Below are 25,046 nucleotides of genomic sequence, written 5' to 3'. Positions count from 1 at the left end.
ATGCTAAAATATTGATGGATGGTGGCTATGGGTTGTATGGAGAAGTTGAGGAGAGGTCCTAAACTGTGTTTGCTCCAGGGTTCATGAGCTCACGACTATTAATAACTGCTGGTAAAACCAAGGACAACATGAGCATAATGCATGAGATAGCTCACATTGCAATTCTTTCTATGGTTACCCTTAGTCAAACATTTACCTGCATTTTCTCTGCCATCAAAACTGACAGAAAGTCCAAAGTCAGTCTCCAGGTGGATTCTTGTTGGTCTCTGATAAATGTGTATTCCTTCATGTGGACGTATAGGGGGCACTGTTCTCACACCATTCAACTGGTGATAAAAAGTTGAGTTAATAAACGCAGGTAAATATGATCTGTAGGTGCAATTCTATACAAAGACTTTCTCTAAGACTTACCACTACTATCTTGTTTTGTCTGAATGATATAATGTGGTTGTAAACTTCGATTTGCAGCTCCCTGAGCATACTGAATTTACTAAAGGGAAACATGGCTTCATTTTTGCCTTCGATTTTAAATGGTTCCATGTAATCCGGCAGAGAAGAGGATGTTCTTGTTATCTGGTAGGTATGCTTTCCCTGGAAGTGATGGGAGAGCCCATCAAATGTATGGTAATGTGGATCACCAGCAACAGTGCACTTGGAGAAACCTAAAACAAATGCAAACAGAGATGATATTATATCATGTTTACGGAATAAAAGGATACACTATCTATGGCTATAGAAAATATATAGTGTCTCTAATTAACCATATGTATACAGAGGTAGCATGTATGTACCATAAAGGTTTAATGGAATGTACTATAGCAGCCAGAAAAAGGGTGGTCTACTAAGGAGCCATTGGGTATTTGTACATTCATCTCCATAAGCCACATGTTAGAAAATTAAAAGATGTAAAAAAGGCCAATGCTCATGTTTGCCCAAAGTAAGATGGAGAAGAGGGTAAAAAAAGCAATGGTGCAGATTTATTAATAAGGACTTACATTTTAACAGACTGGATGTGAGAAATGTATCATAGTGACTGATGTTGGATGATACATCTGGCATATATTTAGACAATTGTGATGCAACCCCCTTTCCAGCAAGCCATGGTGGAACATTAAACATTCAATAAATGTGGTTCACAGCATGATGGGACCAAGATCTTGGGTTCCACTGGACTAATTTGGCTGCATTAAGACTTGTAAATCTGCCCTATAGTTTTTAGATTTTAATGTGTAATGTGAACACTACCAGGAGATGAAACCTATTTTTATCTGTTAATATGAAGTCATGAATTATACAGGCATACCCATATAGCTCGAAGTTTTATTCCAAACACAGAATATAGTAGCAATTTTCATGTTTTTTTGTTCATTACTACACCTACAAGAAGTGTAGAGAAGGGATCGATAGGAAAAGAGTGACATTAAAAATAAGTCCTGTTCCTTACTGACATACCGGATTAGCAGGAATTAGAGAAATAACTAAGGAATAATTTGATGAAAGACACAATGTGATTTATTACTTTACCTGTGGGTTTACAATTGTAATGGCCATTTTTGTTCACACTGCAGACTCCATGAGGACAGCTGAATGCCTTGCATTTGATTTCATTGCCCTTCTTGCACTGACATTTCTGCGTGCAGTGTGACGTAACCCAGCTCTCATCGATCTAGAAAAGGGTGAGATACATCTCATGTAATATAACTGTTATAGCTACTGTTTTCCATTGAACATTGCATACCATTTACACTTGGCTTTATTAACTGGGATTGTTACTGTACTGTACAGGTACAAACTACTTATGTGACACGTTACTGCTGCAGTTACTGTCTTCCATATTTTGTGATATTAATATGTAAGAGCACCACTGCACCATAAAAACTCAACCAATTTATTTTTACTGTAAAATGTAATAAAAAATACTTTAAAAAAAAACTCCATCAATTTATATGGTGTAAGGGACAGCATAAAGAATTGCTCTTGTAGAGAGGTGTATCATGTTTGTACATAAGACTTTTACTAACAGTTTTTCCTTAAAATACAAGGAATAGAGTATTGTCCTCGTGGCCAGAGTTATACTGCTCTGCATTACATAGTATACATAGACTCAAATCAGTAACATCAGTAACAGTAAAGTCCATCAAATCTGCCAAGTGTCATCTCCATCTGCTCTCTATATTGTGAACATTTAATATAATCCTACTCACTGCACAAAAATAACTATGATCATGGATATTTTAGAAAATTAGCACAAGGGTACATAGCTTCACCACAATGGGACATTTAGGAGGATTAACATGAAGTTCTGCCTTCAAAACAATAAGGAACTTTTTTTTATTTTTAAATCAGAATTGTTCCTGTTTATTGTTGGAGTAATTCAGATGTAATGCAGGGCTGGGAATGATTGGGAATCTATCGACACATTATGTTCTGCTGCTTAGGGAAGTCAGTAGACTGGAAATAAATGCAGTCTGCAGACTCTAATACATTTGTTTGTAGACTGGTAACAGAAGTAGACAAGACATCTAATAGGCCGGGCTGTACTGAAACACCTCTTAGTAGAGTATATACTTCTGAGTAGGCCCAAATCTATGAGAAGTTTTGAATTCATTAGAGTATACAGATATAGCAATGTTTAACATGATTTTCTGCAACATGATAACTTTCTGAATAGTGAGTGTCAAGTTAAACTTTGCTACATCTGTATATAAACTGCACAAAGGATGCAGGATGATTTTTAAGTAAAATACCAAATCAGTTTCTTTATGCCTATGACATACATTGTAGTAGTTATCTTTGGAATCCCTGCAGCCACAAGATTTAAGTGGAACACACTGGTCACCGCTAAGTACATAGCCGTCATTGCAGACACAGCCTTCTAGACATGTTGTCGGTTTGTCACAGAGATCTGGAGCATAGATGTTGGTGCAGGTAGGTGGGCATAGAGATGTACAGTCTGTATAGTGACTGTTTTTAGGACATGCCAAAGCTGCAAAAGAGAAATACATAACTTAATAGCATATCCATTAATGTTATCCTACACATTATTACATCTATATGCATAAGTTGCAGAATGGTACAGTTCTGCATTAAAACACAAGTCTAAATGGCCAAAGTGGCTTTTATGCTGAAAAGGGTTGTCCAGTGTCAGTAAATAAATGATATTGTTTGTATAATGGAAAGTTCTACAGTTTTCCAATATTCTTTCTGTATCAATTCTTCATGGTTTTCTGCTTGCTGTTATTCTTTCTTCAGCGCCAGTGGATAAATATCAGTCCATGGTCATGTGACATACAGTCCATGGTCGTGCGATATACAGTCCATGGTCATGCTATATACAGTCCATGGTCATGTGATATACATTCCATGGTCATGCGATATACAGTCCATGGTCATGTGATATACATTCCATGGTCATGTGATAGACAGTCCATGGTCATGCAATATACATTCCATGGTCATGTGATAGACAGTCCATGGTCATGCGATATACAGTCCATGGTCATGCGATACACAGTCAATGGTCATGTGATATACAGTCCATGTTCATGCGATATACAGTCCATGGTCATGTGATGAGCACACAGGTACACAGCTCATTACTAGGTAGATATCTGATCACTTTTCTGTGAGTACATCACATGACCATGGACAGATGCAGCAGTGCTAAGTTTGTTTGAATGAACACTAAACTCAGAAATAAAAACTAAAAGTATGAAGAAATATTCTAGCTCTGACTATTGTTAGTCTGAAGAATATTCTTCATGATCTTGGCACAAACAGTCTTATAGAGTCCTTCAAAGAGCAAATTTCAGCAAAGTAAAACAGCAGAGATAAATATATAAGGCTAAGGGTGCATGCACACTGAGTAACGCCGGGCGTGTATGAGAGCCGTACACGCCGGCATTACGGCAGACTGCCGAACACTTCCCATTCACTTCAATGGGAGCGCTCGTAACAGCGGCGTTTACGAGCGCTCCCATTGAAGTGAATGGGAAGTGTTCGGCAGCCCCGCTGTAATGTCGGCGTGTACGGCTCTCATACACGCCCGGCGTTACGTAGTGTGCATGCACCCTAAGACCCCACACAATGAATCGCTGGAAAAAAAAAAACGCTGTGGAAAAGATCGTGGTAGAAACAGAATTTTCCTCTGCAGACTTTCTGTCCCTATTATACCTATAGGGAAAACGCCAGCATTTCCACAGGTATAATTGATATGCTGAGATTTACAAAAATGCATTGCTTTTTGAATTTGAAGCATTTCTGCTGTAGATATTTTTCTGCAATGTGTGAATGGGATTAGCTAGAATCCCCTGTGTTTTGCAGGTATTGTAAAATGCATTGGTTTTACTGACCCCCAGATTCAATGGGGTCAGCAATATTTAAAAAAAAAAAAGAAAACGGCACCACTGCAGAGAAAACACAACTTTGACACTGCGATGGGAATAAGATGAAGCTAGCTTTCACTGAACTGCTGCCTTTTCTGTTATTTTATACTGCAGACATGTTAATCTCCTGCTGGGTTGCTCCAACTTTGGACAGGGACTGTTAATGTTGGGTGGGCTTTAGCTCCTGTAGCTGCCACTGTCAGTCACATGACTGTGAAGATGAGAAGGGGAGACATGGCTAAGCTCCTAGGGCACACAGAGAAGATTAATTTATATATTTTGCAGTTTTCACTGTAATATGAGACAAACTAGAACTAAGGGAAAAACTAATGGCAGAAAAACTGGAAGATTTCCTGGGTTTAGTGTTCCTTTAATGCAACAAATTGTCATCTCTCACTATATTATACGGTCCTTCCCATATTTATGTTGTGTAAAAACTGCCGTTTTTAGCAGTAATGAAAAAAAAATTACATTGCATATATTGTATATTGTAGAATTTATATGAACAATTGAATACATACGACAGAAAGATGGATTCCTCCATTTAATGTTTACTCCTTGAGTCCTACAGGCATCAACATAGGTTTGGACGATAGCACAAAGGGTTGATATCATGCCGTTATATCTGCACATGTCATATACACAGGTCTGGATAAACAGGTCTGGATTAACCAGGTTATGGCATGCTTTGAATGTATCTGTCAGGAGAATATCACACTGGCTCTGAATTACTGGTCTTCTACCATTTGTGCATGGCGGCTCCAGATCATCCCGTGTATCATCCTTGCAGCTGCAAGAGAAGGAATCAAGTTTTTTATTATTTATTTCTACTTTTATCAAAATTTTGCAATTAATACAATAAAATATATAAAGTGTAATACTAAATTATGACTTGATCTTCTCTGAAAATTGTATAGAGATTTGCCAGAAGATACAGTAATACTGATGGAATGTGGAAATCACCCACTTACTGATATGCTCATGTTTGTTAGATTGTGGTTAAATCTATACACACAATAAACAACCCCTAGATAACAATCTTAGTGTGGTACTTACTTTTTGTCGCTGTCTTCCTCTGATTTCCAGCTATTTCCAAATTGTATAACACTGGGTGCTTGAACTCCATTTGGCATAAGTAACTCATCATTGACTAAGCCATTAAAATTACCGCACATACCACAAACCTGTTATGTTAAAGAAAGGAAGGATTTATTACATGGTGTCAACATAAATTTGTTAATTGTAATAGTTTAGAATTCTAAAACTAATAGAGCTGACCTTGCCAAAGTAAGCCTCAGGGAGAATAACCTCCAGGTAATGATCTCCATCAAACTTCACAATCATTCCAAAGTTTGTGGTCACCACAGTGTAGAGACCAACATTTCCAATGGTGACACCATTCAGATTTCCAGACCATGGTGTTTGGATGCGTGTGTTATCCACCTGTTCATAACAAAAAGCTCATTAGGTTCAATCATGTCATTGTCATTAACATTTTATGTTTCGTTAATGGGGACAATAATGGCTTCACAGAGTGGATTCCAAAGTTGCTTTTGTTCTTGGAATGTTCGATAGATAGATAGATAGATAGATAGATGATAGATAGATAGATAGATAGATAATAGATAGATAGATAGATAGATAGATAGATAGATAGATGGATAGATGATAGATAGATAGATAGATAGATAGATAGATAGATAGATAGATGATAGATAGATAGATAGATAGATAGATAGACTATTACAAATATGAAACAAATTTACTAATTAGTATATAGATGAGAATCTTACAAGAGTTCTCCTGTCCTTCTGCAAGGTGATACGTAAATTGTAAATATCGATATAAACTTCTTTCAGGTATGTTGCTGCCTTTTGACCACGGTCCTCTGTTTTTCCTTTGATGGTGACGGGGATGACATTGCTCTTATCACAGACATCCACCAGAACATAAGTACATGTGCCCATGAAACTGTGCATCACTTTATCAAATGTGTAGAAGTGAGGATCTCCAAAGACGCGGCAAGCTGCAACACCTGTATCAAAGTGCACACAGCGTCATTATTAATAACTAGGTCACTGACATATCTATTGCATTACATTATCTGCAGATCTTATCTGCTTTATTACATATTTCTCCATATAGTTTCTGGCCATAAGTGTACATATGGAGATGTATATCCATGACATTCATGAGTGTATTATTGGCATGATAATATTTATAAGTATATCTGCACATTGATGACAATGCAAAACTGAATAGCATCTGGGTCACATATATGAAACTTTTATACCTAATTTCCAACCTTGCACCTTTACCTCTAACTACTTATGGTAAAATATTTATAAAATAAATATACGGTAATACTTTATAATATTATGTGCTATATACTGATATAAGGCTGTGCCTATCAATGTTTTACATATTCTGCACGTATATATGTGTTAGATTTGTTTTGATACACAGATACAATCTAATTTACTAAATAATGTAGTGTCAGTAAAATACAAACCAGAAGAATGACATCCCAACAGCCCATCCTGCCGCTGGCATTTTTCCCGCTCTCCGCACTGCCAGGTCTCACAAGTGATGCTGTTATTGTTATTGCATGTGCAGCGCTGTGTGCAATTCTCATGGGTGAACCAACTTTCCCCAAGCTGAAGATAACATATGAAATAGGTCATGATGGAGCATGCAATAAGTACTGAAATAATAGTATTGATTTTATAATATCGAGTATATAATATACCTGATAATAGTTGTTGTTCTCATCAGTACAGCCACATTCACTCTGAGGAACACATCTGTCTCCGCTCAGGACGTAAGAGTCATTACAGAAACAACCTTCCACTGACTTTGCCATGCATGACGCTTCTTCCACAGAGCTGCATGTGGTGGGACATGAATTACCACAGCTCTTATAATAGCTTCTTGCAGGACAAGAAATTGCTGGAAAATATTGAATGTAATATGAGATAAATATTAGACGAGTAGAAACATAACCATTAGTAATGAGTTTACTGATGTTATATTTAATATTATAGCAATATCAATCTATCTTAAATATATATTGATTGTGGCTTATGTTCATCTGTCATTTAATGTATACTCATACTACCAGTGTGCAACAAATCTCAATGACTAAGAATAAGGTCTATAACCCTGGGTGGTATACACCATTTTAATAGGTGATATTTGGTGGTAAAGTATAATGGAATCTGCAATAGATCCTCAGATGTGAACAGGGCCTTAGCTGCATTCCCATTGATAAGAATTACATGTGGAGGATAGGGTAATACTCACGGCAGAAGGTGTCCGATCTCCATTCAATGCACACTCCAGCATTCATACACTGTTGAGCATACGCCTGAACAGCATAGCATAAGGCATTGGACTCGCCATCAGTGAAACACATGTCCAGTACACAGTTCTCAAAGAAATGATCAGGGTTCACAATAGCATGACAGTCCTTGAAGATTCCTATTCAATAGAATAACACAATCAGTCTCTATAAATTGGGATCATTAACCTAGATGTTCACGTAATTGTTGGGAACAACTATACATGATTTTTTTATGCCAGAATGTTAGATTAGTTGTTGATAAAACATATCAGTACAGTATGTAGTCATATAAATTACATTATATATGTTGTATGTGTTACAATACCTGATGTATCGGTTATAATGCCACAGACTGTATCTTTTTTGTACTCTGCTTCAAGGTTTGGATCACAGACTTCAAGGTCCTGACTACCACACCTACACACCAGTAAAGAAAATACATTATACATGTGGTATAAACAATTTATCAAAGGGTTATCTGTAGGTTTAAAAAACGGATGTCCTGGCCATTTTGCACCTTACTCATCTGAATGCAGCTTATACTGGATGTGTATCAGCATATAAAATATGCTTTGTGGAAGTGACTCCATAAATATGGGAAAATTGTAAAAAATGAGATATAAGACACAGTGAGATAGTAATACAGGCACATTAAATTATATAATATGGTAAATGAAAAAGTAAACAATATACTCTCTGGTTAAGTGTTCCCAGCAATGAAATCCAACCAAGGATGCTAGTCTATTAAAAGTCATGTCTACCTTTCTTCTCCCAGCCGCCTGTTTGTTAATAAGAAATTTAGGGAGGGTTAGATTACCATATGAGTATAGTGGAAGAGCGTATTTTTTTTCCCCATTTAAGGCTAAAGGCCCACGGGCCGTAAACACAGTGCTAAAGCGCTGCAGGAACAACCGCGGTGTGAACGCATTGTGGTTCTTCCCACAGCACTTTGAACAGAAAGTTCATGGAGTTTTCCTCCGTGGACTTTCTGTTACAATTATATCTATGGGGAAGCCACCGGTGTTTCCGGAGATATAATTCATATGCTGCGATTTTCAAAACCACAACGGTTTTGGAAATCGCAGCGTGTCCGCACAGCAATTTTTTCCGCAATGTGGGGATGGGATTCGCATGAATCCCATCCACTTTACAAATACTCTATCCCCGGCTTTAAGGGCATAGAGATTCCACCTCTTGCAAGAATTGTTAGCTGAGCCAGGACTACCAAATATGTATAATATTACCCTGCCATCTTCCAAATATCTCAGAGCTCGGGGTTGTGTATGACCTGGAGATGGACTTATAAGATATTAGAATATCTTATCTGCAAAATTATTTTTTATTAATATTAAAGATAAATCACTGAAAAAGCTCAATTCATTTTTTTCTTCAATCACATTAAACAATCGAAACCCAGTACAACCTTTCTGCCACTTACACATTATTATTGTCATCAACCAGCCAACTATCTCCAAGGTCGCTTGTGCTTAATGCTTTACTGCCATCAGGCTTTAAATCGTCATCTGCTGCATTGCCATTGTAGTTTCCTGTAAGGAAGCCATATTGAAAGTTATACATCGGATGATGGTAGTTTCCTTCAAACACCTTACATTATAAGTGGGTACAAATTTATGACTTACCACACAGTCCACATACATGACCCTTGAATGTTGAGGGCAGAGAAACATCAGTGTAATGGTTACCATCAAACTTCACCAGCAGTCCAAAGTCTGTCTCCAGAATTAAGTAATTGCCACTGATATGGACTCGGATTCTACTGTCTGGAGGAGTTGGAACATTCGTTCTCTTTCCATTGACCTAGTAAAACATATTCAGCACAGTAAATTCAACTGGAAAATGACTGAATCAGGTATTAGGCAATGCAATCTGGACTCCCCTTAACACAGACCAGTCTGTGTATTTACTTTCCATATATAGTAATGTTTGCTTTATATTAGTTTGCTCTAGTCTGCAAGCAGTATAAGAGTTTTATATTATTCCAGGTATCTTTGTGGATTATGTTGATGGTATCATAAAGCAATACTTGACAATCTGTTTGTAAATGTACTAGAGTCTCTTATAATAAGTACAAATACTATAGAGCAGATCTACTATGCCATTACACCAGTCTTCATAAACCCCGCTATTTACGTTAATTCTTTCAATCGTGTCAGAATCTGTCTCAAATTCAGCTCCAAATTGAGCCATGTTCACATTCCCTTGTATGATTCTCAGGGTTATACTATTTACCAGGCCATATTTACATCTGTTTTTCAATAGTAACATTGCAGACAATTACTGTACCATACAATACACCAACTATGTGTTTTAGGGGAAACTTACATTTAACTTTTTGTTCTTCAGGAACGTAAAATTAGTATTGTAGACCTCCACATGAACTGACTGCACATAAGACACTTTAGTGTTGGATCCTCTGTGTTCATTGGTGGTGTAGACATGGAAGTATGGGAATTCGCTGGATGATTCATTGCATAGTTTTGTGAGTGTATAGCTGCAATTTCCCATGTAATGATGAACCGCACCATCAAATGTGTTGTAGTGAGGGTCTCCCGAGGCACTGCAGACTGTAGTAGCTGGAATGAAGCACATAAACATAAAATTGGTGACCTTGTAATAAAGAACCCATGGAACGTATTACTTTTTACTGACTAAAGTATAGCATAGTTAACCTTTGTTCACTTTACCCATGGTTCACATCTGCATTTGGTAATTAATTTGGGGAGTCCGCATGGTTCCCTGTGGAGATCTCGCGGCAAACACACAGACCCCATTAGAATCTATGGTGTCTGTGTGCTTTCACTGCACACTGCTTGCAAATGCGTTCGGTAGTTCATTCGTGGGGTCCCCATGCGGACTTCACTGAACGGATTACCGATGCAGATGTGAACGAGGCCTTACTTCTGAAATCTTCCAGTTTTTTATGCACAACAGAAACTATAGATGGGAACTATATAAGACATGAAATGTACGAAGCGGCTACCTTGACCAGTAAAAATACTGTAAACCACACTGTTATTAGCTATGTATTGCTATTTTCTTATGGAATATATTGATTATATTTAAGATTTATAATATTGCTGTAAAATAAATATATACTTTTGCTGCCCTACTGAAATAATGAGGCCGAGACTGCAGTCCCATCTACCCAATCACTTTCCCCCAAATGTTATCTGGACATATTTTTTCGTAAATGAGGCGGTCTCTAATCAACTACAGGTGACTGCTACTTTCACAGTTCTGTATTTTTTTACGCTAGGTTCGCACTAGTGTTCCAGTTTCCATTGTTTGGGTCTACATGAGGATCCGAAACACAGAGATCCTGTCCACTTAAAAAGTTGTTACACACGAAAACCTGTGGACCCCATACACTATAATGGATTCAATGGTGGTTTTATATTGAAACCAATGGAGAGAAAAGTGTGAAACTAGACTAAGGCCCCATGTGGCGTAAACACCGGTTACAGTATTGCTAATGTCTACAGTTTCATTAACATAGTGACAGGAAAAAAACAATACAGTTGTTTACATTCCAAGTATTCCGACTTGTGACACTTACTTATGATCTCAGGTGTTTCTGTAGTAGAAGTAGTAGTAGTAGTAGTAGTCGTCCTTGTCTGAGTTGTCATTGAAGTTGTTGGTGTAGTTGTTAGAGTTGTTGTTGAGGTTATTGGAGTTGTGGTTGTTGTAGTTGTTGCAGTTGTTGTGGTTTTTGGGGTTAATGTCGTTGAAGTTGTTTGGGTTGTTACAGTTGTTGGCGTTGTTGTTATTGGAGTTGTAGTTAGTGTAGTTGATGTAGTCAATCTGGTTGTTGGGATTGTTATAGTTGGTGTAGTCTTTGAACTTGTTGGGAGTGTTAGTGTTGTTGTGGATATTGCAGTTGTAGTTGATGTAGTTGTAATTGTAGAAGTTGGAGTTGTTGTTTGGGTTGTCACAGTTGTTGATGATATCACTGGAGTTGTGGTTAGTGTAGTTGTTGCAGTTGATGGAGTTGTTACTGTTGATGTAGTTATTGGAGTTGTAGTTGATGTAGTTGCTTCACTAGTAGTTGTTGGGGTTGTTGCAGTTGATGGAGTTGTTAATGTTGATGTCGTTACTGGAGTTTTAGTTGATGTAGTTGCTGCACTAGTAATTGTTGGAGTTGTTGCTTTGGTAGTTGTTACAGTTGTTGGAGTTGTTGTTATCGGGGTTGAAGTAGTAGTTGAACCTAAAATAAAGAAAATATTGAATTATAAAAAGTATCATGTGTTTAAATTCCAGATCACAAGTGGTTCAACACCATGTGATCACTGACAAGGTGGATCCTTGGTTTGTAGTAATATGGCCATATGTGTTAGCAACAGTAAATGCAATTAAATGGAATGCAGTATATAGACATATATTCTATTAGATAAACCGAATAAAAAACCATAAGATTAAAAACAAATATATGTTTAATTTTCTTTTAGTAAGTTAGCAAGTTGATATATAGCAGGATAGCTGAATATGAAGTTACAATTAATGATCAGTTTTGCCATTTTGCCAGTGAACTTGCATCATATAGAGTACCATGCTAATGTTTTGGGCAGATATGGAAAAATGCTGCAAAGTAAAAATGCCTTTGAGAACGGTTAAAAATTTATTTTTGTCAATTGACAAAATTAAGTAAATGAACAAAAGATCAATCTATATTGATTATATTAATATATTGAAGTTATGATACAGCCCTCACAAAGCACTAATCTCAACATCATTGAAATTAGGTTCACACTAGTGTTTGGGTTTCCATCCTTTTGGGTGAAATCCTGTTCACTTAAAAAACGGTTACCTGCGGAGACTATAAAGGGTAACACCAGGTTTCCGCCTGGTTTCCTATGATTTTATAAGGAAACTGGTGGAGAGAAAAGTCCTTCTTGTAGGGGACTTGAAACTGCTATCATTTAATTGTAAGTCACATAGACAGTATTGCAGTCTATGGGAGACTCGCTACATAGTCCAGCCTCACTAGCTATAATGCAATGACAATCCTGGCAGCCTTCAGTAGGCTCCCGGCTGTCATGGGAACAGGTGTCTTCATGTGGGAGCCAACCTGCAACAATAAAGTTAAAACCCAGGACGTCCTGGCCTGCAATGCCTGATCACTCTGGTCACAGGCATTAGCGCCAGGTCTCCATTATAGAATATAGTGGAGACCTGATAGCTATAGCAGCCACTCTGCAGTAGAGAGGCCGCTCTCTTTAAAGACCTGGCTTCTGCGGTAGTATTATGGTGGATGTCGGGAAGGGGTGAAAAGCTTATTCTCGCAGTGTCAAAGTTGCACTTTGACACAAGAAAGGTATATTCACTATGCCACTAATTCCTCCCATATAACAGATTATAATATATCAGCACATTGAGGTCATTTATTAAGGCTGACATTTCCTATGCCAATAATAATCTATCCCCCCACTGGTACAATATGCATCAGAATTATTAAGAGGGTCCAGTCTTTTAATACTCCTGGAGTACCACAAGAAGATTCCTGCACCAGTATTGGAATCTACTACAGTCAGGGACTGGTATAATTCATGTCAGTATTCCAGCGTTAATTGTATTAAGTCTAATGGTCTGAGGAGTAATTGGCCAGCCTTGGACTCTTCCCTGCTCCATACACTTTCTTAAAAAGTGGCGATCCCAGTGCAGAATGATCAAAAGCACATCTTTGGCACAAATATGGACCATTCATCAAAGGTGTGGCGCATCCACCTCAATTTTATGATGTTGATATAGCAAATGTGTGTCTGTGTGTCCTCCAACTGCACTTACAACTGCCAATAGAATTTGTAATATCTGAAATCTAAATGGTTAAATTAGCGTATGCTTATAACAGATTGGTATAAAAAATGATAATATTTAGAATGAGACAAATAACATTAATATTAATTTTGTACCTGCTTGTGGGGGTGTAAATAAAGTGGATGATATAGGAATAGTTGATGGTTTATAAATATGTTCAGAAAATAAAAAATATAGTAAATAAATACGAAAGAAAGGATATATTTACCGCAAATAGTATTATTTATCCAGTCCCCTAAGGAAACACCAAGTGCTTCACAAGCGGTAGCATAGGACTGTAGGACACTGCATATCAGGTCATCATTTCCTCCGGTGACACACTGGTCAAACACACAGCTCTCATAGTACTGGTGAGGACGGATATAAGCATGGCATGGTTTGAATGGGCCTTCATTTTGCTTAATAACCCAACATTTCCGTTCAGCCTCTTGTTGAATATTCGGAGGACAGACAGGCGGAGGTGGTGGAGTGGAATCACATCTAAACAACAAAATGTATTGTATTGTAAATGTCAAATAACTGTTATAATACCAAAGCAACTACTTGGAGAGGCAAATAAAACAACTACAGTGACTACAGTCACATTACCCCTTGTGCTTTGTGATTCTTGTTATGTACGGCTTGTATGAGAAAACTAATGACCACGTTATTCCAGGGAGCAAGTAAGATAAGCTCTAGTGTAAGGTGCTAAAAAGTTGTGCTTTAACCATTTGTGTTACTTTACAAAGATCCGAATGTTAATTAATCTTTGGTTCAGGAAAAATAAAAGTATGAAAGGCTAAGGCCCCATGCATCACATCGCTCCAGAAAATGGTGCAAAGTCTGCAGTGAAAATGCATTGGGGTTCTTTCCACAGTGATTTTTTTTTTAATAGAAAGTTCACAGAGTTTTCCTCTGCGGACTTTCCATCTTGCCAGCATTTCCACAGGTATAATTGATATGATGCAATTTTCAACAACACATGCGTTTTTGAAATCGCAACTTTTTTTCTGCAATATATGGATGGTCAAAACACTGTGCTTTTGCAAAATGGAGTTTCAGCTTTAAGGGTTATATCACAGCAATAAATATATCTCATGTTTATAATAGTTGCCCGCCCATAACATTATCAGAGATTACTAAATTCATCCATTTATTTAGATACTTACGGCCAGCCATCATCTGGGACTCTCCAACTGTTTCCAAAGTCATTGACATTAGTTACAATGCTGCCATCGGGTGTTGTGAAGTCATCCAAGCGGTTATCATTGTAGGTGCCGCACAGGCCACATAGCGCCCCCTTGTAATATTCTTTCACTCTCACAAACAATTCATGATCTCCATTAAACTGAAGCTCAAGGCCAAAGTTTGTACTGACTGTAACATACTGGCCTTTTTGTGTGATGATTATGTCAGACACATTAGCCGGAAGGGTCACAACCACATTATTTACCTAAAGATAGAAATATAGACATATATTACTCCTTTAAAACAACAGCCTAAAGTATATATATATATATATATATATATATATATATATATATATATATATTCTACTAATATTATAAGTGTGAAAGTTTGTGTGTTTGGATGTTTGTGAGTTTGGATGTTTGTTCCTCAATCACGCTAAAACGCCTGGACGGATTTGCGTGCAATTTTCCACAAACAAAGTTTTCCCTTAGGATTGAGTCACAGGCTACTTTTGGTGCCACTAAACAACATGGCTTCCTAGCAGGAGACTCACAAAAGCAGGACTCCTAGCCCCAGCTATAGACTCCCACACACTGCCTGGCATTTCCTGCCTCAACCTGCCTGCACACTCCTTACTGTCACCTCAGGAATAGCCCTCACTCTACTCACTCACATTTACATATAGCTTTCCACTATATAACACATCACATTGTCTGTATCACTACATACACAATACAACACAACACACTGTCTGTATCACTCCATACACAATACAACACATCACATTGTCTGTATCACTCCATACACAATACAACACATCACATCACATTTGCTAGCCCACCAAACTTTTTAAAGCAGTTTTACAGTTTCACACGTCTGTGTCCGCCCAATTCTCAAATCACCGCAGACGAAGTCGCGGGTAAAAGCTAGTATATATATATATATATATATATATATATATATATATATATATAAAACTATAGCAGATTGAATATAGGTTTAAGAGACTAAAAAACATCCAAAAGCTCCCTGTAAGCATATAGTTTCCATACTATAAGTTGTATGTGATACTTACTTGTACAATGTTGTTCTTTCCAATGAAGATCTCTATTCCATTGACAGTTAGAGTTACGGAATTAATGGCGGTCCAGCTTGGGTTACCTCTATGCTCATTGCGTGTGGTGACACTGAAGCTGTGCGATGTATTAGCACATGTTTCTGTTACGGTGTAAGTACAAGCTCCCTGGAAGTGATGCACTGTGCCATCAAAGGTAGTATAATGGGGGTCTCCATAGATGTGGCAGATTGCTGTGCTTGGTTTGTAGCAGCCCCATAATCCATCTTGTACCTTACAGATTTCATCTTCTGCACAGGACATTGGTAAACAGGACACTGTGTTGTTTCCCTCACAAGTACAGTGATTCTCACAGTTATCGTGAATGAATTGTTCTCCTTCCTGTCATATAAAACATTAACATTAAGGTGGAAACAGGATTCACAGTCATTGTAGAGGTATTATTAGTTCTGCACATACCTTATAGTAAATGTTATTGTACACACAGCCACAATGTGACTCGGGAACACAAGTTCCTCCGCTGATGACGTATCCAGGATCACACTCACATCCTTCAGTACATGGTAAGCTGCAGTTTCCAGTGGGATGTGGATCTACACATGTCGCAGGGCAGGCAGATGCACATGTGCTAAAGTGACTGTTGATGGGACATTTATGAGCTAAAACGAGAAAGACTTGTTAATAACAGATTCTAACCAGGCAGTGACCGCAATTGTCTTCTCATATAAAGAATATATAGATAGCAGGTGTATATATGTGTGTGAATGTATACAGTATTGGAAAATACTTACGACAGAATGTGGTGTTTCTCCATGTTATAGAAATTCCTTCCTTCTGGCAAGCATCTGCATAGGCCGCCAATAGACTACAGAGCGTTTCTGGATCTCCATTAAGTGCACACATGTCAAATTTGCAGCTTTCAAAGAATCCTTCAGGGTTGATGACAGAATTACAAATATGGAAAGGACCATCTTTACTTATCAGAAGACCACAGAATGCATTACTACTATACAGCTCATCACTCTCTGGTGTACAGGATGGGGGTGGTGAGGGCTCAGGATCATCTGTATTACACAATGGATCATCATCTTCTACTATCCAGCTGTGGCCTAGTTGTTCAGAATTCTCTGCTTGCTGTCCATTGGGCATCATGTAATCGTCTTGTTTGCGGTTATTAAAGTTACCACATATTCCACAGGTTAATCTAGAGAAGTTGCTGGGAAGTTTCACATCCACAGAGGTATCTAAATCATATGAGACAGTCAACCTAAAATCGGTCTGGAGGGTGACATATTTTCCGGTCCAGGTGACAGTCACTGCTCCTCCGACTAAAGTGACTGGAAGTGTAGTCCAGACTTTATTGACCTGTAAAAAAATGTAAATTCCAATGAATTGGGATGTTTCACTGAGCTTTATATTTTTACTTCAATTATGACCATCTAGATAAAGTGTAGGATATGTTTAAGTGCCCTGTACATTTGACTTAGTAATAATGAAGTAATGGAACTCACCAAGACACGATCCATTTCATTTTTCATAATTTGAACTTTTTGCCCATAAACTTCGACAACGACATACTTCACAAATGACACAGTGGGATCTCCACGATGCTCATTTTTTGCTTCAATGTTAAAGTACTGTGGAGAAGAAGAATCGTTGCACAGCTTTGCAAGAGTGTATGTGCATAGACCCATGAAGTTGTGATTGAGTCTATCAAATGTGTCATAATGAGGATCATTATGGACACGACAGACTCCATATGTGAGGTAGTGGCAGCCAGGTATACCATTCGTAATGCCACAGTACTGGTTACTGGGACAGGAGTCACTGCTACATACTAAGCCACTTCCAGCTGAGGGGCATCTGCACTTAGTGGAACAAGTATCATCCGTCCAAAACTCCGAGCCTACAGGATAATACTTATCATCATCCCAACATCCGCACTTGTCATCTGGAACACACTTATTGTCATAAAGAATATAACCAGGATCACAAATACAGGATTCAGTACAGGGAAGTGTACAGGAAGATGGAGCTCCTGGGTTGACACATGTAGCTGGACAGGCTGTTCCACAATGCTCGTAGTGACTGTTTGGAGGACACTTTGGTTCTAAAAATAAAAAATAAACATATATATTGAAATTTTTGAGTCAGTTGTATAACTTTATGGATAACTTGCTTTGTTTAGCTATGCAAATACTGTGCTTATGCCATCTTTTTTCTGTACATCAGCATAAGTTTCTTTTTTCTTTAGACCTTTTATGCATACGGTAAACTTATCCTGGTTTCCATATTTAAACACTCTGGAGCTGAAAATATATTGTAAATCTGGAAGTAGCTTTAATATATGAATTGCAGCACAGTGCCATTTTTCATTTGCAGCGTCACCTGCAGAATATTATTGTGAGACATTTCAGCCAAGTCAACAATGTTTCACTTGGTAAGATGATATTCATTTTAACAAAAGCTTTTATAGCAAGGTAAATCAGAAATTATTATACAATTGATAAAATGGTCCTGTCACATGGATGCAGCCCAATCTGCAAGAAGCAGCATGCTATAGAGCAGGAGTAGATCAATGTATAGTTTAATTGAAAAAAAGTCAACATAACTTAAAATGTATTCAATAATATATTTGATCCTTCTACGTTTCCAAACAGTCATTTAGTCAGGGGGGTGATCCCATCCGTGATTGACAACCATAAATGTGTGACCATGCATGCAGAGATAGCGGTCAATCATTAATAGGATTGCCCCATGACTAGATGATCGTTTCTAAGCATAGCTTACGTTTGTACCCACAAATCTATATTTTAACGTACTTTGCACCTCTTGCTATATAATACACTGCCTGCAGATTGGTTACATGTTCCCTTTAAGCTGTAAATATGAACAGTATACAAACTTTAATGTCTACTATTTGGATTGAATGCATGACTTATTTTTTGTTACTCCAACCTTAGTTACTAGCATTCACCAGAAATAGTTTTCAGAATGTAAGATTAGATCATGTCTACTTACGGCAGAAGGTGTCATTTCTCCACCGACCAATAGTAACTCCATTAGACTGACAAGACTCAGCATAGGCTTGAAGACTGTCACACAAAATGTCATTATCCAGGTCGGTTTCGCACAAGTCATATACACAGTTATCAAAGTATACTAGAGGATTTATAACATTATGGCAATCTTTGAATGGTCCTTTCTTGTCAGTGATGATTCCACAGAAGCTGTTGCTGTTGATGGTGACTTTTTCATCATCAGTACAGTTAGGTTGGTGGTCAACTCCTGGAGTACATCTGTAAGAGAAATTAATGGACAATTATTTTAAGGCAAACTCTTTTACTATGTACCATAGAGAGCAGAAATATTTGAAACAAGACTACATTGTCTCACCTTGTGTCATTTTCAACCTGCCAGCTGTTTCCAAGACTGTTTGAATCGGGTTCTAATACACCGTCTGGATTTAGGAAATCATCAGCAGCATTGCCATTGAAATTTCCACAAAGGCCGCACACTTTACCAGAGTAATTTCCTGGGAGTGTCACTTGGACTTTATGATTTCCATCGAACTTCACTTTCAATCCAAAACCTGTTGTCACTATGACATTGGATCCACTTATAAATACTTCAATGTCCGGTGAAAGAGAGATGGGCAATGTTGCAATTTTTCCATTCACCTGTTAAAAGTGAAAATACAGTATACTGAATATAACTAAAGAAAATACAGCAAAGATGTTCTATAGAAGATTAGGTCTTGCCACTGAGAAACAGATAGATCAATAGAAGAAAGATAGATAAATAGATAGATAGATAGATAGATAGATAGATAGATAGAACAATAGATAAGTAGATAGATGATAAATAGATGATGACTAGCTGTATAGAATAATTGATAGATAGATAGATAGATAGATAGATAGATAGATAGAGGATAGATAGATAGGTAGATAGATAGATAGATAGATAGATAGATAGATAGATGATATCTAGCTAGAACTAAAGATACAGGCTGAATTGGAAGCTGTTTTTCTTTGCACACATGCTTGTGAAAGTCTATAATAGTACATAAGGTTCATGTACTTTTCCTATAATCATGACTAGAGATGAGCGAACACTAAAATGTTCGAGGTTCGAAATTCGATTCGAACAGCCGCTCACTGTTCGAGTGTTCGAATGGGTTTCGAACCCCATTATAGTCTATGGGGAACATAAACTCGTTAAGGGGGAAACCCAAATTCGTGTCTGGAGGGTCACCAAGTCCACTATGACACCCCAGGAAATGATACCAACACCCTGGAATGACACTGGGACAGCAGCGGAAGCATGTCTGGGGGCATAAAAGTCACTTTATTTCATGGAAATCCCTGTCAGTTTGCGATTTTCGCAAGCTAACTTTTCCCCATAGAAATGCATTGGCCAGTGCTGATTGGCCAGAGTACGGAACTCGACCAATCAGCGCTGGCTCTGCTGGAGGAGGCGGAGTCTAAGATAGCTCCACACCAGTCTCCATTCAGGTCCGACCTTAGACTCCGCCTCCTCCGGCAGAGCCAGCGCTGATTGGCCGAAGGCTGGCCAATGCATTCCTATGCGAATGCAGACTTAGCAGTGCTGAGTCAGTTTTGCTCAACTACACATCTGATGCACACTCGGCACTGCTACATCAGATGTAGCAATCTGATGTAGCAGAGCCGAGGGTGCACTAGAACCCCTGTGCAAACTCAGTTCACGCTAATAGAATGCATTGGCCAGCGCTGATTGGCCAATGCATTCTATTAGCCCGATGAAGTAGAGCTGAATGTGTGTGCTAAGCACACACATTCAGCACTGCTTCATCAAGCCAATACAATGCATTAGCCAGTGCTGATTGGCCAGAGTACGGAATTCGGCCAATCAGCGCTGGCCAATGCATTCTATTAGCCCGATGAAGTAGAGCTGAATGTGTGTGCTAAGCACACACATTCAGCACTGCTTCATCAAGCCAATACAATGCATTAGCCAGTGCTGATTGGCCAGAGTACGGAATTCGGCCAATCAGCGCTGGCTCTGCTGGAGGAGGCGGAGTCTAAGATCGCTCCACACCAGTCTCCATTCAGGTCCGACCTTAGACTCCGCCTCCTCCGGCAGAGCCAGCGCTGATTGGCCGAAGGCTGGCCAATGCATTCCTATGCGAATGCAGACTTAGCAGTGCTGAGTCAGTTTTGCTCAACTACACATCTGATGCACACTCGGCACTGCTACATCAGATGTAGCAATCTGATGTAGCAGAGCCGAGGGTGCACTAGAACCCCTGTGCAAACTCAGTTCACGCTAATAGAATGCATTGGCCAGCACTGATTGGCCAATGCATTCTATTAGCCCGATGAAGTAGAGCTGAATGTGTGTGCTAAGCACACACATTCAGCACTGCTTCATCAAGCCAATACAATGCATTAGCCAGTGCTGATTGGCCAGAGTACGGAATTCGGCCAATCAGCGCTGGCCAATGCATTCTATTAGCCCGATGAAGTAGAGCTGAATGTGTGTGCTAAGCACACACATTCAGCACTGCTTCATCAAGCCAATACAATGCATTAGCCAGTGCTGATTGGCCAGAGTACGGAATTCGGCCAATCAGCGCTGGCTCTGCTGGAGGAGGCGGAGTCTAAGATCGCTCCACACCAGTCTCCATTCAGGTCCGACCTTAGACTCCGCCTCCTCCGGCAGAGCCAGCGCTGATTGGCCGAAGGCTGGCCAATGCATTCCTATGCGAATGCAGACTTAGCAGTGCTGAGTCAGTTTTGCTCAACTACACATCTGATGCACACTCGGCACTGCTACATCAGATGTAGCAATCTGATGTAGCAGAGCCGAGGGTGCACTAGAACCCCTGTGCAAACTCAGTTCACGCTAATAGAATGCATTGGCCAGCGCTGATTGGCCAATGCATTCTATTAGCCCGATGAAGTAGAGCTGAATGTGTGTGCTAAGCACACACATTCAGCACTGCTTCATCAAGCCAATACAATGCATTAGCCAGTGCTGATTGGCCAGAGTACGGAATTCGGCCAATCAGCGCTGGCCAATGCATTCTATTAGCCCGATGAAGTAGAGCTGAATGTGTGTGCTAAGCACACACATTCAGCACTGCTTCATCAAGCCAATACAATGCATTAGCCAGTGCTGATTGGCCAGAGTACGGAATTCGGCCAATCAGCGCTGGCCAATGCATTCTATTAGCCCGATGAAGTAGAGCTGAATGTGTGTGCTAAGCACACACATTCAGCACTGCTTCATCAAGCCAATACAATGCATTAGCCAGTGCTGATTGGCCAGAGTACGGAATTCGGCCAATCAGCGCTGGCTCTGCCGGAGGAGGCGGAGTCTAAGGTCGGACCTGAATGGAGACTGGTGTGGAGCGATCTTAGACTCCGCCTCCTCCAGCAGAGCCAGCGCTGATTGGTCGAGTTCCGTACTCTGGCCAATCAGCGCTGGCCAATGCATTCTATTAGCCCGATGAAGTAGAGCTGAATGTGTGTGCTTAGCACACACATTCAGCTCTACTTCATCAGGCTAATAGAATACATTGGCCAATCAGCGCTGGCCAATGCATTCTATTAGCTTGATGAAGCAGAGTGTGCACAAGGGTTCAAGCGCACCCTCGGCTCTGATGTAGCAGAGCTGAGGGTGCACAAGGGTTCAAGTGCACCCTCGGCTCTCCTACATCAGAGCCGAGGGTGCGCTTGAACTCTTGTGCAGCCTCGGCTCTGCTACATCAGAGCCGAGGGTGCGCTTGAACCCTTGTGCACACTCTGCTTCATCAAGCTAATAGAATGCATTGGCCAGCACTGATTGGCCAGAGTACGGAATTCGGCCAATCAGCGCTGGCCAATGCATCCCTATGGGAAAAAGTTTATCTCACAAAAATCACAATTACACACCCGATAGAGCCCCAAAAAGTTATTTTTAATAACATTCCCCCCTAAATAAAGGTTATCCCTAGCTATCCCTGCCTGTACAGCTATCCCTGTCTCATAGTCACAAAGTTCACATTCTCATATGACCCGGATTTGAAATCCACTATTCGTCTAAAATGGAGGTCACCTGATTTCGGCAGCCAATGACTTTTTCCAATTTTTTTCAATGCCCCCAGTGTCGTAGTTCCTGTCCCACCTCCCCTGCGCTGTTATTGGTGCAAAAAAGGCGCCAGGGAAGGTGGGAGGGGAATCGAATTTTGGCGCACTTTACCACGTGGTGTTCGATTCGATTCGAACATGGCGAACACCCTGATATCCGATCGAACATGTGTTCGATAGAACACTGTTCGCTCATCTCTAATCATGACCTCAGACTTTCATGCTTGGAGAGCACACTTGCTTTATGCTATGCATTTTAATCTCATTTAGTGTCAATCCATATTATAATTAAATCCATTCTTATTCTTTTCCTACTTAGTATAAGAATTCAGTCATAGGCACCAACCTTAACCACTCTGTTCTTCTCCAGTGTGATCCTGTATCCATGCACATCCACATTTACATACTTGACATAGGATACTCTAGTATTTCCTCCTCTGTGCTCATTTGCGGCTTCCACATTGAAGTCTGTCAGATTTCCTTCATCGTTACAGAGTTTGGATAAGGTATAGGTGCAAGTTCCCATAAAATGGTGAACCTGGTTATCAAAGGTGTAATAGTGGGGGTCTCCGCTCACCTCACAAATACCTCAATAAGAGACACACATAATCATGTTAGCCACTTAATGTATAAAACCATTCCTTTTTCAAGAACAAAAAAGGGAACATTAGTAAGATTTACGGTATTGTGGCTATGGTTTACTAAAGTACTATCATTAAACCCTTCCCACTCTACACCATACCATTACATTGAGCTAAATATGAAAAAAAAGTCATCCTAGCAGTAACGTACAAACTATCCTGTGTCTTAAAGGGTTAAGGTTAGAAAGAATCAATTTTACAAAGTTGAAATAATGCATAGCTACATGCGTCCATAAAATAGTGTTTCCTTTTACCAAAAGCTTGACGTAAATTTTAAGAATATCTGCATGAAAATGGACTGGTATTTGGAATATGGAATATGATCAGGAGGGGCAAGTATCATATGTGCTAGATGTTGTGTAACTCCTTAAAATTACTGGAAAACTTGACGAAAAATAAAAGTCCCTAAATCATTCAATTTCTTAAAGCTGAGTCTATCACCACCATAACCACTTCTCAACCACGTATATGCCACCCCATAGCAAAACTGAGAAGTCTTGATGCAAAAACAGGTTTTCTGGCAGACATGGCAAAACCCTGGGTGCACCAATCTGCATATAATAGCATATAAGTCGTTCAGTATCTATTTCGGTGATGGTAGACTTAAAGCCTAAACTGTCACAAAAAATAATAATCAACTCTATTGAATAAAAGTATATTCTGCAGTCATTCAATAAGCCATGATAATGCAGGAAATCTATAATAAAGTATGCAGAAGATATTAAAATAAATATTTATTAAGGTTGACTACATACCAGATTCTGGTGGAATGAAAGGTGTGGATCTTGTGTAAGTCGTAGAAAGTGTAGAGCCTGTTACAAGAAATGTCATTTGTTATTCATTTGATAATAGCAATGATAAAGTGAACCCGTCACATTCAAATGTCGTCCAATCTGCATTTATAGAACAGGAGAAGCTGAGAAGTTTGATTGGTGATTTAGTTAGAAAAGTTTCAGCACAACTTATAATATATTCATTTATATCTCCACTTTTTGGGGTTAGTAATTCAGTGGTGATAGTGATCTCTGACTGTAAGGAAGACAGGGAAGATGATTTACTATCTTCACTTTTATATATTTCACGTTGACATCATGTGAGGCTCCGGACAATTGGCGCTACAGCCCTGACACACAATTTAAAGGGGGCAAGTTAGCATCGGGGACAGGCGAGTATGTTTTTTTTTTTTTTTTTATATATTACACCTTCTGGTCGCCCATTGGGTTGCTCCAAATCTGGGCCAACCCCTTTAAGTTATAGTTTTTAACTTTACAATTTTAGTCCTGGAACAACCAGTGCTCCATTGCCTCATTTTTTTTTTCTTGCAATCTTCTGGATTACAAATAACAGGGACTAGAGTATTAGATTTGTCATGAATGTCAGTTGCTATGCATTCATCTGCAAAATATGCATACAATATTTAATTTGCACATGTGTGTCTCATATTGCAGATGTTTTTAAACTATATCAAATATTTTTTTTTTATAA

General features: G+C 39.0%; 1 protein-coding gene across 1 annotated transcript in view; it reads right to left on the bottom strand.

Annotated features, from left to right (window-relative positions):
* The window catches only part of LOC142198519 (IgGFc-binding protein-like), a 67,211-nt gene that overhangs the window by 7,388 nt on the left and 34,777 nt on the right, over window positions 1-25,046 (bottom strand). Inside the window, exons 26-51 of the mRNA XM_075269551.1 lie at window positions 24,317-24,373; window positions 23,267-23,508; window positions 19,202-19,485; window positions 18,827-19,104; window positions 17,317-17,915; window positions 16,597-17,170; window positions 16,265-16,464; window positions 15,806-16,186; window positions 14,709-14,992; window positions 13,769-14,040; window positions 11,306-11,953; window positions 10,072-10,322; window positions 9,369-9,546; window positions 9,167-9,275; window positions 8,054-8,145; window positions 7,689-7,865; window positions 7,135-7,334; window positions 6,898-7,042; window positions 6,179-6,420; window positions 5,664-5,828; window positions 5,442-5,569; window positions 4,907-5,175; window positions 2,778-2,986; window positions 1,525-1,666; window positions 412-662; window positions 197-326 (exon numbers count right to left, since the gene is read on the bottom strand). Coding sequence (XP_075125652.1) covers window positions 197-326; window positions 412-662; window positions 1,525-1,666; window positions 2,778-2,986; window positions 4,907-5,175; window positions 5,442-5,569; window positions 5,664-5,828; window positions 6,179-6,420; window positions 6,898-7,042; window positions 7,135-7,334; window positions 7,689-7,865; window positions 8,054-8,145; window positions 9,167-9,275; window positions 9,369-9,546; window positions 10,072-10,322; window positions 11,306-11,953; window positions 13,769-14,040; window positions 14,709-14,992; window positions 15,806-16,186; window positions 16,265-16,464; window positions 16,597-17,170; window positions 17,317-17,915; window positions 18,827-19,104; window positions 19,202-19,485; window positions 23,267-23,508; window positions 24,317-24,373 — 6,507 coding nt within the window. The remainder of the gene's footprint in view (window positions 1-196; window positions 327-411; window positions 663-1,524; window positions 1,667-2,777; window positions 2,987-4,906; window positions 5,176-5,441; window positions 5,570-5,663; window positions 5,829-6,178; window positions 6,421-6,897; window positions 7,043-7,134; window positions 7,335-7,688; window positions 7,866-8,053; window positions 8,146-9,166; window positions 9,276-9,368; window positions 9,547-10,071; window positions 10,323-11,305; window positions 11,954-13,768; window positions 14,041-14,708; window positions 14,993-15,805; window positions 16,187-16,264; window positions 16,465-16,596; window positions 17,171-17,316; window positions 17,916-18,826; window positions 19,105-19,201; window positions 19,486-23,266; window positions 23,509-24,316; window positions 24,374-25,046) is intronic.

The sequence above is a fragment of the Leptodactylus fuscus genome, chromosome 3 (assembly GCF_031893055.1).
Source record: "Leptodactylus fuscus isolate aLepFus1 chromosome 3, aLepFus1.hap2, whole genome shotgun sequence".
Taxonomy (NCBI): domain Eukaryota; kingdom Metazoa; phylum Chordata; class Amphibia; order Anura; family Leptodactylidae; genus Leptodactylus; species Leptodactylus fuscus.
Note: the sequence above shows the minus strand (reverse complement) of the source record. Positions and strands in the feature narration are given on the sequence as shown.